This window comes from Triturus cristatus, chromosome 6, assembly GCF_964204655.1.
Source record: "Triturus cristatus chromosome 6, aTriCri1.1, whole genome shotgun sequence".
NCBI lineage: Eukaryota > Metazoa > Chordata > Amphibia > Caudata > Salamandridae > Triturus > Triturus cristatus.
Window position 1 is genome coordinate 886480477 of NC_140589.1, and position 16091 is coordinate 886496567.

The following is a 16091-nucleotide window of genomic DNA, read 5'->3' on the forward strand; positions in this document are numbered from 1 at the left end:
AGAGAGCAATGGTCTATCTCTGACTTCAACACCCAGCCTGATCAGGGGAAAAGGAGGAATAGCGTAGGAAAACATTTCAGAACAACTAATTGAAAGAGCATTGCCCATCATCCATTGATGTCAGAACCTGCTTGCGAAGCACCACCATTTCCTGTTCAGTGGGACAAACAGATCGACTGCGGGGTGGCCCCATTGATTGAAAATGCAATCCATCTGTTTCTGTTCTAGTTCCTCACTCGTGACAATCCTCCGTGCTTTGCTACGTAGAACATGGATGCTGTGTTGTCTGCTCTGACTAGGACTGGTTGACCTACCTATCTGGGGAGGAGCACTTGCAAACCTAGTCATATGGGGCAAAGTTCCAAAACATTGATGTGGAGCCTCTTCTCTGCATCAGACCAGATGCCTCTGGTTGACAGTTCTTGCAAGTGAGATCCCCATCCATTCATGGAGCATCCATAATGAGTATTAACCTTTCTGTTATCAGTAGAAAAGAAAGATCTGCGTTTAGATATGCTAGAAACTTCCACCACCTTAAAGTTCACTTCAAGCGCCTTGTGACATTGACCGTAACTTGGTTCACAAACAAAGGGATGTGTGTGTGTGTGTGTGGGGGGGGGGGGGTGGGGGAGGGGGGGGGATTCCAATGAGAATTTTAAAGAACTGCGAGGGTGGACTCCCCAATTCAACATCATAAAAAATAGAACTCTGTGTCTAAAAGTTTAACAAGAGCAAGAGCGGGTTATCCAAAAAGATATCACAGCATCCCCTGGGATATTCCTTTTTTCGGATGAAATCCCTCACTCACCAAAGGTGGCATGCTTCATCATTGAGATTCTCCTCATACCGGGATACCTAGTCCTGGCATGGGCTTCAACCCCCCCACTGAGAAGGCGCAGCTCAGGGATGACCATATCTTCCCATGAGCATTCTATCTGTTTTCATTGCAAATCCAGTTATTGCTGGGCACGTTTCATAGGGAGCCTGCAAAATGGAACGAGGCCTATACATGATACCATCAAGCCCAACAGTAACAGACTTGTAATGCCTCACTGTGATTGCCAGCAATAGTCTTTGGCACTGCCTGCTACTTTACCACACGTTATGGCAATGGAAATCCTTTTCACAACTGTGTGTCGAGTATAGCTCCCAGAAATTGGATTTTTTGTCTGAGATTCCAACGATGATTTCTCCCTGTTCAAAGTGAGACCAAATCTCCCGAAAAAACTGATGAAGGGATTCGTAGAAGTTTTTGCTCCTTTCCTGGATGGCGCCAGTCGACCAGGTATGGGAACACAGAGTGACATTTTCGCCTTCGAAAATTGGCAACTGGGGCGAGGCATTTGGTGAATATGAGGAACTGATTTGAGTCCAAAAGAAAGTGCCTTGAACTAAGTGCTGCTCCGCTACCGAGAATCAAGGGTACTTTCTGTGCTTTCGATGAAGGAGAATGTAAAAGTATGTACGCAGAAAGTCATAAAATCCCCTTCCTGAATCATCAGGAGGACTTTTTGTAAAGTAATCATCCAAAATCACTGTTTCTTTAGAAACTTGTTCAGCTGTCTCAGATCTAGTATTGGTACCCATTTACCTATGTTCTTTTTGATTAATAAGAACCTGGAATAAAAACCTTGGTTCCTTTGTGATTTGAGTACATTTTCTATAGCACCTTTGAAGAGAAGCATGAGAATTTCCATTTGATGTTCCTTCAAATGAAGATGATGCTCTTTTATTGGTGGACAAACTGGGGGTCTCTGAATGAACTCCAACTTTTGAGAACCAGAAGGAAAAGGGGCACAAGCTGATTGTCATTACTTCATGCTTGTGAAGAATATCTTTTCCTTCCTGAAGACCTCCCATAAGACTGTCTTTGGTTCAGAATGAAGGAGTATCCTTGATGGTATTCAGATTGTCTTTGAGAATAATATGAACGTTCCCGACCTCCATATTGATTGACAACTGAAATTTTGTGATCTTCTTGAGCTACAAAAATTAGACATCGATAATATATCATGCTGCAAAAGTCCTAATCCCTCTGAGGTGTCAGTTTTAGGAACTTGCAAAGCCTCATCTACATGCTTGCAAAAGAGTGAGGCAGTCAAAAGTCCAAAGAATATGAACAAAATAGCTTTCCAAACAGGACGCCACAAAACATTTATATAATTCTTCTATTTTTTTAATTGAATCCTGACCTGTCTCGATGAAGTTGTGTGAGTAAAAGCAACTACCATTGAGGGGAATTTGTTGGGACTGTCCAACATACAAATCAAAACAGTAACCAAAGACATGGCAAAGTCAAAGTGCTTCATCATAATTACTCATTCTTGATATCAATCATTTTTGCCTGACAATCAGGAGAAGGCCATGCATGTATTCTTACATTATCTGCAAAACAGCTGTTTCAATCTACATTTGCAGCTCAATCAATGTCTTTCAGTCAACCTCTTGCTTCTTCCCTGATGTAGACCCACTCCCATATTGCTTACTGTGCTGTGCTAAACATACTTTCTAATAGCACTGTGCACACTTAGTATGGCCTGGGATTTTGACGATGTAGCCTATAATAGCGTTTCCATACGGAGTCGTCGTTGGCTTTCTGGTGGGTCGCGAAAGAGCAATAAATAAAGATGCCTGTACATTTTGTATTCATCTTGTCGAATTTGCTGCGCTTCCAAGACACAGGTAAACTGTCAGGCTGTCTTCTGACATATTGCTATTCAATTTTTTAACATGGGGATTCGTGTTTACTTTTCTTTCTCGGACTGCAAAGTGAGAGACGTTTTTAGGGTGAACTATGTGACAATCTTGCAGGGGTACATGGAGGGTGAAAGGAAAGGCTGTAGAATGTCATTTTACAGTAACAACATTTAAATATGTTGGCAGTTAGGAAAGCCAAACTAAAGCGCTTCTTTTGCAATTCTGAAGTATTATAGAAACAAAGACATTAATAGGTTCAGAAAAAAATCAAGGCACTTACTTGGCGATGTGCAAATGAAATATTAACTGAAACCCGATTTCAAAACATTATCATTTGCATGCTATATAGTTTTATCGGTAAAACTATGTCTGTGCAAATTTAGTGGCCATTGAGATGGAAAATATGCTGTCTGTAAACGACCGTGCGCTACTGCACAATGCTTTAGTAATATATTTTTGATTGTGTGCTCCAAAATGCCCCACCAGCTACATAATACACCTCTACCACTCCCCGCTGAATATATTTGCCACACATTATGTGAAGATAGGATTTTTCACAATCACTATGACTTCAGTATCAGCACCATCACTCTGAAAAATGTTGCAAACGTGCTGAACCATGTCCCAAAGTCCAGTTTTAAAACAAAACCTTGCAAGTATTCCCAAGCAAGACTTCAGGTGAACCTTCCAGTATTTTTTTTTCCTTCACAAACCCATTTCAACAGAGAATGTGCTCACTATACGTAATCATACACAGTCATCCTTACCTGTGTATGACTTTCTAGAATCCAGATCGAAACAATCATGCCTTGTATATTTGTGCACAGACCTCCAGGTGGCCCATTTTTAGTTTTCAGCAATGCAGCCTTGGCTGCCTTACTATGGAAAGAGTGGACTTTTGGCTAGCCCAGGCAAAGTTTTATTTGCTTTCCGGCAGCCACACAGAATGCAAGAAACTATCCTTCTGGATAGTGAATACTTGGACATGGCTAACTCCTTGTGCAAAGAAGCAAGAATTTACAAACAATGGTTTGGATCTCCTTATATCTTTAGTCTGATCATACAGAATTTTAGCACTGAAATCAAGTATGTGGCAAGATCTTTCTGCAGGAGACGATGGGTACCTAAAGAACATTGGTAAAGTAAACATCTGATTACAATGGAAGTCTGACTGAACCTTGGTCAGACATGTCAGATGCGTTTTCATGACTACCCTGTTATGGGAACACTATATATGTTTCATAGGAACACAATGCCTTTATCTCGCTTACCTGTGCTCAGATGTTCTAGCCACAAGGAAAGCAGCTTTCAATGAAAGGTGTTGCAAAGAATCTTTATGCAACGTATCTTTATGAATTGCTTTGAATAGTGAACCCAAGAGATGTCAATTCCTAAGCGGGGGCACACGGTTTAAGCACATAAAAGCCTACAAAAAAAGCCATTCCAAGATTGTGCCCAAACCTTTGCCAGATACCTCTTCGCTTCAGGCAATACTTTCACCACAACAGGTCTAAGGGGACATTTGATAGCATAATCAACCATTGTGTAAGTGAAGGTCACAAGAGGATATTTAAAATCACGTCTAAAGCTTAACCGAATGGGACACAAGCTTGGAAATGAGCATCCAACTTATAGTGATGGCAAAAAGGTTGCGAGCCAGCACAAGGAGCTGGGAACGTATAGTTTATTACCAGTTGGTGTAGTTTTGCAGCTTGAAGACTTTCTGGATCCACTATGCTGTGCATTATTCCGCCATCTAGTGGTTGGGTTTGGAATTGTAGTATTTCTTCTCTTATTTTTTTCGTGGCCCAGGTGGGCATCGACATACCACCATTTGGTGTCCGACGCGCTTTCTCCGGAAGCTCCCAACTTTGGTCGCCATCGTCGGATTCTTTTTTCTCTTTGTGCTACTTTTCTTATCTAACCTTGTAAAGACTTTTCACCTTCTGCCCCCCTTTATCCTCCTGTCTCATCTTTCTGGCGGAGGAGGGTGGGTTTCGCTAGTGAATCCAGAAAGCCTTCAAGCTGCAAAACTACACCAACAGGTAAGAAACTATACGTTTTGCAGCGTGAATCTTTCTGGATTCACTAAGCTGTGCATAGACCTTGTAGTGGTTTGTCCTTAAAGTGGTGGTTGGGTGGAAGATGAGCACTGGTTACTGAAAATGTGTTGCAAAACCTTCTGTCCCACTTGCGCTTCTTTGTTCATTTGGATATCCACACAGTAGTGCTTAGTGAACGTGTGCACTGAAGACCATGTAGCCGCTTGGCAAATGTCTTGAATTGGTGTGTTTGCTAGAAACGCAATTGTTGCTCCTTACTTCCTTGTTGAGTGAACATGAGCTGCTCCTTGTAATGGTTGAGCTGCCTGTTTGTGGCAGAGCAGTATGGCTTCTGCAATCCATCGTGCAATGGTATTTTTGGTAACTGGTCGTCCCAAAAAACTGCTGGCAAAGGATACAAAGAATTGCTTTGTTTTCCTGCACTCTTTTGTCCTCTCCATATAGTGCATCACTGCCCTCCTGGCGTCCAGTGTGTGTAAGACCCTCTCTGTGCTTATGGAAGGTTTTTGGAAAAACTCGGTATTTGAATTGTCTGATTGATGTGGAACTTAGACACCACCTTTGGCATGAAATGCGGGTCCTTTCTCATGACAATCCTATCACTGTGTATTTGCAGGTAGGGTTCTTGGAGTGTTCACGCTTGCAATTCACTTTCTCTTCGCAGTGATGTGATCGCTACTAGGACGGCTGTCTTTAGCGTGAGCATATGCAGTGTAGCTTTGTGAATAGGCTCAAATGGTGCCTTCATCAGCTGTGTTAGCACTACATTGAGGTTCCATGCCGGTGCTGGCATTCTGCTGGGAGGTGCGATCCTTTTTGCACCATCTAGGAATCTTTTTACCACCTGTGAGGTGAAGAAACTTTTCCCCGTTTCTCCTCTTGTGTAAGCCACAATCGCCGCTAAGTGGATCCTCAGGGATGTGTAGCTTAGTTTATTCTGCAGTAGATGCGTTAAGTATCTTAGTACTCTTGATTGCTTAGTAATCCTTGTTTGCAGTTTCTCCATAAAGCACCCTTCGGTGAATCTTTTCCACTTTGCTACGTAGCACTTTCTTGTGGTCGGTCTCCTTGCCTCTCTGAGTACCGCCATCGTGCTTGCCGGTAGTTTGAGGTGTGCAAACTCTAGGTCCTCAGGAGCCATGCAGCTAGGCTGAGGCTTTCCGGTTCTGGGTGTAGTACTCTTCCGTTTTGCATCGTTAGCAGGTCCTTCCTGGCGGGGAACCTGTGTGCGTGCGTTTCTGACATCTCCATGATTTGTGAGAGCCATGTTTGTCTGGCCCACTGGGGTGCTATCAGGATGAGCGTCATATTGCTGAACCTGCACTTGTTAAGTACCCTGAGTAGTAGCGGTATCGGTGGAAAAGTGTAGGCAAATGTCCCTGACCAGCTTATCCATAGCTCATTCCCCAGGGACTGTTTGCACGGTACTATGGATGCGAAGTTTTGGCATTTTGCACTTTGGTGTGTTGCAAATAGGTCTATTTGCGGAGTTCCCTATTTCTGGAATACCTTCTGGATTTCTTGTTGGTTGAGCTCCCATTTGTGAGATGCTGACGTCTGCCTGCTGAGCCAGTCTGCTTCTACATTGTCCTTTCCTGGTAGATGTATTGCTAACAGGTCTATTTCCCTGGGGATAGCCCATCTCCATATTTCCTGCGCTAGCAGGGAGAGTGTCGCAGATTGTGTCCCTCCTTGCTTGTTGATGTAGAACATGGTAGTTGTATTGTCTGTTTGTATCAGTACTCTGTGTCCGTTCAGCAGTTTCTGAAAGGCTTTTAAGGCTAGGAACACTGTCTTGAGTTCTAGGTAGTTGGTGTGCTTTATTGCATCCTGATGTCCCCACAAGCCCCTTACTTTGAGGTTGTTTGTGTGCGCTCCCCACCCCTTCTGGGAGGTGTCTGTTGTAATGGTTACTGTTGGAGTTGGTTGTGTGAATGATCTCCCATGTGCTATGTTCTTCTGGTTCCACCACGCTATTTCTTGCTGTACTGTCTGCGTGACAACCACTTGATCCTCCCAACTCTCTGTCGCTTGTGACCATAGCTGCTGGATCCATTCTTGGAATGGTCCCATGTGTAGGCGAATATTTGGTACCAAATGTATGCATGATGCCATTATCCCCATCAGTTTGCTCACTGTCCTCACTGTCAGAGCTTGCCCTTGTGGTAAAGACGCGTCTCCTTTCATATTGCCAGAGTCCTCTTTGCACATGGAATCACCGTGCTCTGTATGGTGTTGATCTCTGCTCCTAAGAATATCTTCAGTTGTTCTGGTTCTATTGAAGTTTTCTCCCAAAGGATCGAAAACCCCAGTTGCACAAGCGTCTGTATCACTATCTCTATGTGCCTTTTGCACTTGTGGTATGAGCTTGCTTTAACCAGCCAGTCGTCGAGGTATGGGTATACATGTATCCCCTTCCTCCTTAAGTGTGCTGCTACTGCTGCCAGACATTTTGTGACGACCCTTGGTGCTGATTTTAGTCCAAAAGCCAGTACTGTGAACTGGTAGTGATTTTTGTTGAGTATGAACCTGAGGAGGTGTTTGTGTTTGCTGTTGATGGGGATGTGCAAGTAGGCGTCCTTTAAGTCGATAGTTGCCATGTAATCCACCTTTTGTAGTTGAGGTATGACCTCTTGGAGCGAGGTCATCTTGAACCTTTGAGTCTTTATGAACCTGTTTAAGAATCTCAGGTCTAGAATTGGACGTAATGTTCCGTCTACCTTTGGTATGAGGAAGTAGGTTGAGTATACCCTCTTGTTCCCTTGTTTTTGTGGAACCATTTCTATGGCTCTTTTCTTTAGCAGTTCTCTTGCTTCCTGCATCAAGTGTGTCCGCTCTTTTCTTGAGCGCACTCTGACCCTTGGCCTTCTCTTTGGCGGTGGCCTTTCCAGGTCTATACAGTACCCGTATTGTATGAGGTTCAATATCCATTTGTCTGGTGTTATTTCCCTCCACTCCTGGAGGAAGTGTCTTAAACAGCCTCCTACTGGTGTTGCGTGTTGGAGGAACTGTTGAAGCTTTTGATTTTTTGCTGGTCTTTGCCTGGACTCTTTCTGCATTCCCTGAGGTCTTATCCGGGTGTGCGTTGGTGAGTCACTTTGCTGCGGGAGGCTGACTCCCCCTCTGGCCGTTACCCCTTCCTCGGCCCTGCCCTCGAAAGGATTGTCCTCGGGGCTGGTACTGCCAGTTCTGCTGTTGCTGCCCCTGCTGCTGCCCCTGGTTACCTCCCTGATAACCTTGCTGGGAGGTTTGGTGTGTTGCCACAGGTTGATGATTTCCTCTGCCTGTTGGCCTCCTTGAAGGTGTTCCTCTTCTCATATCTCGGAACTGCAGTGCCCCCCAAGGACCTTGCTGTTTCGTTATCTTTTTTCAGCTGGTTCAATTTGTCATCAACTGGTGCTCTGAACAGTTGTTCCCCATTGAAGGGTGTGTTCAGGATGTTGTTTTGGACTTCATTTTTGAAACCCGAAATTCTTAGCCAGGCATGCCTCCTTTCTGTGATCCCCAGCATCATCTGCCTGCTAGATGGCTCTTCTGCGTCTAGGGCCGACTTTAAACATGTATTAGCCATGTTCTTCCCCTCTTCTACCAGGTGGCTTGCCCTTCTCTGGTATTGCTCTGGTACATGCTTGAGGAGTTCTCCCACTTCTTCCCAGTGCTGGTATGAGTGTGTTGATGAGTGCATTGGAATTGGCGATGCGCCATTGTATAGCTGCACTCCTTTTCATCTTCCTACCTATCAGGTCCATCCTCTTGCTTTCTTTGTCTGGTGGTGGGCCTGAGTTTGTGGGTATATTTGCCCTTTTCCGAGCCGTGGATGTGATGATCAAGTCGGCTGGTACTGACCCTCTGATGTGCATGGGGTCTTTTGCTGAATGTTCATATTTTTTCTCTGCTCATGGAGTCACTGTTCTACACATGGCAGGCTCACTGAAAGCCTCCTTCCCCTGATCCAGAACACTTGGGAGCATGGGCAGGAACTGGCTTCTAGTCTGGGATGGCAACAAGGTCTCCAAGAGGAAGCAAGACTGGGGGTTTAATTCTTCTAGTTGCACTCCAAATGTGTCTGCAGCCCTTTTGATGACTTGGTTGTAGATCCCCATGTCGTCCGGCGGCGAAGGCCTCGACGGATATGATTCTACACCCTCTTCCGGGGATTCGGCGTCGAGATCTTGCCACGGCAAATCCTGAGCCTCAGAGGACGTTGAGTTTTGGCAAGTTTGCTAGTCTTCCTCCCCTTCGGCGCCCCCGTAGTACTTCCTGTTCCTCTGCAGGTTCAGGTGTTAGGCGGTTGGAAATCCTCGACGCACCCTTCTGTTTCGGCCGTGGCTTTCGACGGTATGCTGTAGAATTTCATCTTTTCGTCGAAGTCTTTCTTGCGTTGCAAGATGTTCGCCATTTCGGCCTTGAGCCTTTTCCTTTTCTTGTCCATTTCGGCCGCGTGATCGGCTTCGAGGGACTCTACTTTCCTTTTCGCGGTTGTCGACGCCGAACTCGAAACAGTTTTCGGGCCTTCGCCGATCGACGTCGAGGCCTCTTTCGTGGCTGCTCTTCGGCACCTTTCCCTTGTCTTGGGATTTCGCCGTCTGGGGGTCCTTCTCAGAGGATCCGATGGTCTGCTTGTCCCTGGATTCAGTAGTCGATGTCGAGTGCTTCGACGGCCCTGCTCCTTTCGAGGACTTTGGCTCGCTTTTGCCAGTATCAGTGGAGTGTTTAGGGTTCGACAACTCTCTTACCTCCTTCGATGTTTTCTTTTCGACCTCGACGACCAAGACGTCCTCTGGTCCCTCTGCTATGTTGTCTTCCTCTCCGCTGGAGAGTCCCAAATCTCGGAGCGATGGGGGCGTCCCCTGCCTCTGCATGTTGTAGTCTGCTCTTCTCTGTCTCTCCCTTACTCTGAGGGTCTTTAGGGTGAACGCTGCACATGCGTTGCAGTCCTCGCTTCAATGGTCGAGCGGCAAGCAGAGATTGCAGACCGGGTGTTGGTCCTTTTGCACGTACTTGTGGTGGCAGTTCGCTCAGAATTTAAACAGAGTTTTGTCCATCACCGCGCCCAGGGAGCCCCTGTATGCGCATTCTCCTTTGAAACGTCGAATTCTTCGATGTTCTCTCTTCTGTCGTCGACCTTCTTCCTTACTTGATCTCAGGTGTCTTCCCCGGTGATATATTCTAAAGTTTTCTTCTATTTTCGCCGATTCTTCTCTCCAAAGTTCTTGGAGCTCCTTCACTGTTGGTCCAGACCCAACGGCGGAAAAAAGAAGCTGAAGATGGCGACCAAAGGTGGGAGCTTCCGGAGGAAGCGCGTCTACGTTACGAAGGACACCAAATGATGGTATGTCGACGCCCAACTGGGCCACGAAAAAAAATAAAAGAAATACTACAATTCCGGACCAAACCACTAGATGGCGGAATAATGCACACCATAGTGAATCCATAAAGATTCACGCTGCAAAACTTGTCTGACACAGCCTTGGTTCCCGCAGCTTCAATATGAAGCTTGGGAGGAACTTTGTGTCTCTAGAATCCAAGACACAATTCACTGTGATCCTTCACACCGCTATATGTGCCTGGGATAAGTAAACAATACAATGTATGTATGTGTCTTGTAAAGCGCACTGCTGCCCTGAGGCGTCGTGGCGCTGTAGACCGCTGGGGAACCCGTCCTAGCTATCCCTGTGAGATGGTCCCTCCTGGGTATCTCCAAGGTGAAACCAGGCATCCCCGGCGAATGTGGGGGGCCGTTGTGGAGATGAGGCAAGCTAATGCCCAGAGTTGCCGAGTGTGTTCCTGGTTAGAGTAGGTACCGAGGCGAGAATTATCGAGTCCGTTTTGACCCTGGTCCACAACCCTGCCGGGAATTGAACCCTGGTCGATTCTCTGCTTGCGGATCTGCCGCCTCTAACCAGTGAGCCACACCTCTCCACGGTCAAAAAAACTAACAAATCCTTGAATCAATATTGAGAGGAAAAGCCACTACACAGCAACATCATTGATTAATCTTATTCTCTGAGAAATAAGAAAAAGAAATCTGGTCCCAATACAATCTTGAGTAAAAACCAGAGGAGCACTACAAATGGTCTCATGGTACCAGCTTAAAGTTAATAGAGGCCATGGGTTCCAAAGAGTTATTTACTAATGCACTCAACAGCCATTGTAATCCTTATCCAAATACAACTTCTAAATAACTAAAAAAACAGAAGCCATGAAACTCCTTTTTAAATCAGCATGCTTTGTAGAGAAACCTTTATACAGTATCCAACACAGATTCTAGCAATATAGGCCTTAAAGGATTCAAACTTAATTCCCAGTAGTACAAATTAAGATATACACAAATATATATATATATACACACACACATATACATTAAGACATTTTTTCCTCTGTCACTTTCTGTTATGGGCTTGCTGGATGCTTGTATATAGGCTAAATATTCTTCAGGCAGACTATGGAAAAACTATACGAACATCTACACTAATTTGAAATGTCTGCCACAGCCACAGGGGGCACATAGTCCCAAGTGGAGAAGCCACTGCTGACCTTCCACCAAGATCATTAGAACGGAGAAACTTGGTTGAGCCAGAACGGAAGCACCTCATCAAATCGGAATTCAGCAGACTTCAACTTGATTGGGTGAGAATGGAAGCACCTCATCAAATCAGATTTCAATGATGAATCTACAAAGAGATGGAGGGAGAATAAAGCTTCCAAACACCTAACATTCCATCATCCAACAAGAGGTGGACCTCCACATCTAGGGCTTGTATTTGGGACACTATTGGTTGTCTTGAGGCACAAACAAATTTGTGCGTGTGTGGGGGCGGGAGAATAACCACTTTCGAAAAATTGGGTTCACTCAACTGAGGACCGTTAGTGAAGAATTGACAGAAATCTCCTTAACCTGTTGCATCTTGCTTAAAAACATTTGATCTGGAAGTTCTGTTAGAGATTGTGTTTCAAGTTATCAAGCCAAACGTTCCACTGCACGAAGGCACTGAAGGCATTAAAATGTTGTAATTTAAAAAACTTAATGCACCATTTCTCTTCATTGTGCTTTAGCGAGGGTACAGCTTGACTCTCCTGTGTTCAACAGCGCTTAATAGATAACTTTGTGAATGATGTCTGACTTTGCATTTGCAAACAAAACTTCATTAAAAATGGTTTGCAAAAGTCCTAAACTTTAAAGAAAAAGGAAGGTATTACTATCTCAAGCAGCTAGGAATGAATGTCCACTGGACAGGAAACACTTGAAAAGTCAAACAGCAGAAGTGGGGGCTAGAACTGGAAAAGGCTATCCTGAAACTTTTAAATTCTATAGATTGCAGCTTACCAGTCCTAAAATGAGAGCAGACAAAGGAAACTGGAAATCCTAATGTGATTCTCTGGAAAAACAGAACATTATTTAAAAATGTTGTTTAGTGCAGAAACTAAAACTGAAATTTGAGAGGCTATGCGAGGATAGTGGGGGTAGCGCCTTGAACCACTCCAGGTTCCTGAATACTGTTAGTGCCGAGCACCTGCTCTGGTACTGTCAATACATGAACATCCAATGCATAGGGCGAAAAGGAAAAATGGATGAAACAGTAATGCCAATTATTTATTTACAAAAGTTGTTTGAGAAACAAAAGAGCAGTGTAACAGTTTAGTAACTATCAAAAATCTCTGGACACACAGATATCGGTCTATTCCCAGACAGAAAAACAACTAGTGAAGAAAGTTAACAAGTATATGTACAGCTATTTTTAAAAAGTACGTGCATTCAAGTTTTATTACAGATTACATGGACAAGGAGTTTCAAAACCTTTATGAGGTATATTAAACTGATGGGCTGCATTCTGTGGTCTAATTTTTAAGGGGGCACATTATCAATAAACTTAAATATGTTAATGTCCCTCCAGAAGTAACAAGCTAGTCTGTCCATCAAGAAGATTCTGACGTTATGGTTACCTGATCTGCAATAAAAGCAAGGTCTTACAGCTAAGAGTGCATTAAAATACTACAATCCCTTACACATTTAAAATAAAAGAAAGAACACAAGACTAACCCAGGCTGAATAAGTTCTTCAGAAATTAATAATTGAAGCAAGGAGTATCTTATCTTACATTTGTGAAACATGCTTAATTGCTAAAAACAGAAAATAGAAATGATTTCAAGGGAATAGTCACAAAGTCTTGCACAGTGGTGTTGAGTTGGTAAATGAGTTGAAAAATTGTGGAATCAAGCATAACAAACCAAAGTTCTTACACAAACGTTCAGGAAATATATGATATTGAAGTCCAAAATCATGAGGTAGCCTTGATAATAGGACACACTAATTTAGTGTTATCTTACAATTCCAAAGTTTGTGTCCCCATCCTCCATCAGCTGTGTAAAAGACAGATAATAAATTGTTGGTAAATCATCTCAACTCTTTTAAACCATGCACCCCACATCGAAAATATAAGACAAACCTCACAAATGTTAGAAATGTAAAATGTTGATCTTTTTAAAGACATTCACCTTTCCTCTTTGTATAATTTGAATTCCTTATACTCCTTTTGCAGTTTTTCTTGCTTTCGTGATCCACTGGATTCTCTGGACCCCTTTGAGTTGCCTCTATCTTTGCTTCTATGTTTCCTGCGGCGCTCTACTTCCTGCCGCTTATCAGTGGTGATGCCCTTTAATTTCTTATCACTCTATTAAAAATGTGGAGAAAACAGGCCAACCGGTTAGAAACCGGGGTTGTAAAAACTTATATGTAAGCACTCAATCTGCAACCTCCATTAATTTTCTATGCACAGCCTGCTTAAACAAACAAAAATGTGAAACATTCAAATGAGCACAGTGCCAAACAGGCCGGCACGAGAGGCTGACAATGCCTCCACAACTGAATATTCCCTTATATTATCCTAGGCGTGCAAAAGAACAGTATATCCTCGTTCGAGTAACAGTAAACAGCCAACTAAGATGTTTTCATACTATATTGAGATCACTTATTTAGGTGCATTAAAAAAAAAATGTAGACGTTAACTTTTATACTCTACGTTGTGCACCAATAAACCAATAACATTTATTTTAAAAACATACCTTGGTTGCTTGATCTTTAAAAACCTTTTCTTCACCTGCTAGTCGGGTGTGCTTTTTAAGGATGCTTGGGGAGATGTCAATCCTTCTGAAATACACAAAATACAAATATATTGGTTAATCCACACAAGACGCAAAATGAACTTGTGAAATATAGCCTCTCAATTCAAACGCTACTCTAATTTACAAAGTAAATTCCCTAAAAAGAGCTTATTATGAAATGCGAAAGGGCAAAAATTGGTTGAGATTTGCAAATATTGCCTCATTCATCATTAAAAGCAACATCCAGAACAAACTGTTAATATGCCTCGGTCTAGTTTAATATGAAGATGACTGATTAGAAATGTTAACAGATGAAAGCGTAACAGCAGCAGCAATACAATGCATTGTTTGGGAACTAAGGACGTCTTATGTTCTATCAATGAGCTGAACTGACTTGTGAGCTATTGCACGAGTTGTATTTTACTCCAAGAAAGGGAAGATGACCGTGAATATATGTCCTTGCTGAGTCCAGCTCAGGGCTGTAGTCAGACCTGCTTGGAATGGGCAGGTTCCTCTGACAGTTATGCATGATGTTCTCTGCCGTTAAAATACGAGCAGGTGAAGGTGATGTCCAAATGGAGAGCAGCACAGTTACTCATCCGGAACAAGACCAACTCAACAATACAAGATGGCAGCCTGTAATGGGATCAAATGTACTTTTCCAGTAAAGGACCTCACTAGGGGCAGAAAAGAGAGCGCCCATGGCCACTGCCAAGATAGGCTGCCCATTCATTGTTCACAACAGTGGGAGGGGTCGCCAGCCACAAAATATGCCCTCAACCTTCCATCTTGACTCTAGCCTACCTGATGGGTACAAACCTCTACAGTAAGACTCTAAACACATGGTAGACTAATATAGTGCTCTTGCTGTGATATTTCCTGTACCAAAACATTGCCACCAAATGCACACTTATGGACGTGAGTTGCAGTCCAGATTTGGCGCAGCACAGTAAGTTGACTGTGAGGTTCATTTAGCACCTGAAGTAAGGTGCTCTACAATCACTAAGCAAAGAACCCCTTCCCTTGCACTATGGAGCTGCAGAAATATGTAGAGTGATTTCCTTCAGTACTTCGAGACTGAACGCCTTCGCACAGGACACGGACATGTTCGCAATTGTAATAGGTACTGGTTGTGTACATTCTTGAAGGCAAATCAGAGGACACCACTATATGAAAATGAATTGTCACTGTTATTAGTATTAAGACTGTTTGACTGCATTAACAGATTGTTGTGATATGGCGGAGTGAAGCCATACGAGCCGTATATATGTAACTGATTTATACACGCATAATAGTATTATACCGTACTGCAATGGGATTAAACGACTATGTAGGTGGGAGGAGGCTTAATACTCAGTGGGATATGCCAATAGTTGTTGCTGCTTGTGACTAATAATGATGATGTATTCATGTAATTGAGATGCTAATTATAAGTTGGTTTTGATAATATGGTTCCATATGAAAATTTCCATGTATGCATACTGTTATGCATACAAAAGCTTTAATAAACAGATCCCCCCAAAAAAAAAAGTGAAAATGAATTGTCATCCCCTGAATGGATACATGACAATGATTAAGCCTATTGTGTAGACGGCAGAGAAACTGGGTTGGACCAATCATGACATGAAGGCATTTCTTATTCCCAAACCTCCAATTCTGAATAAGCTACCCAAGATTTAAAAACAAAACAAAAAACAAAAAAAAAAAAACTTAGGAGGATCTGCCTTTCTACCATATAGTTTCTGGAACGGACTCTATATTTCCAAATATGGCGACATTTTTGGATTGGTTTCTACAACTCGAAATGAAGAACAGTCCATCTTATTTCCTAAAGAAAATTTCAAGATTGCTCAAAAGGAAATGGCTAGCTATCTTGTACTTGTTCGTGTATAGGCTATTTCAAGCCTATACACAACCATTTCACAACAGCAAGGCTTGGAATGCATTGAAGAACAAGTTACTTACCTTCGGTAACGATGTATCTGTAAGAAACATTAGTTAGTTAGATTCCTCACCTTAGAATATCCCCAGGCGTCAGACTGGATCTGGAAGATTTTGTGTCAGCAATACCCCTTGCGCGTCGCTAGGCGTCGTCTGCGGCTCCGCGTGCGTCGTCCTGCGCCGGAATGACGTCGGAGTACTTAGACGCCGCCCTCGCGCGCTGACGTCAGTTCTTGTACATCGCCTTCCGCGCCAGGAACGCAGAGCCATGCATGAGACCGACACTGG

At 43.4% G+C, this 16091-nt stretch overlaps 1 protein-coding gene across 11 annotated transcripts in view; it reads right to left on the reverse strand.

The window, feature by feature from the left end:
• BCLAF1 (BCL2 associated transcription factor 1) overlaps window positions 1-16091 on the reverse strand; it is a 372683-nt gene that overhangs the window by 142564 nt on the left and 214028 nt on the right. For 10 of the 11 annotated variants that reach the window (XM_085611511.1, XM_085611510.1, XM_085611507.1 and 7 more), the window contains exons 8-9: window positions 13824-13908; window positions 13257-13432 (exon numbers count right to left, since the gene is read on the reverse strand). In XM_085611511.1, coding sequence (XP_085467637.1) covers window positions 13257-13432; window positions 13824-13908 — 261 coding nt within the window. Of the gene's footprint in view, window positions 1-13001; window positions 13122-13256; window positions 13433-13823; window positions 13909-16091 lie in introns of all 11 variants that reach the window. The other variant, XR_014963044.1, reaches the window with a different exon arrangement.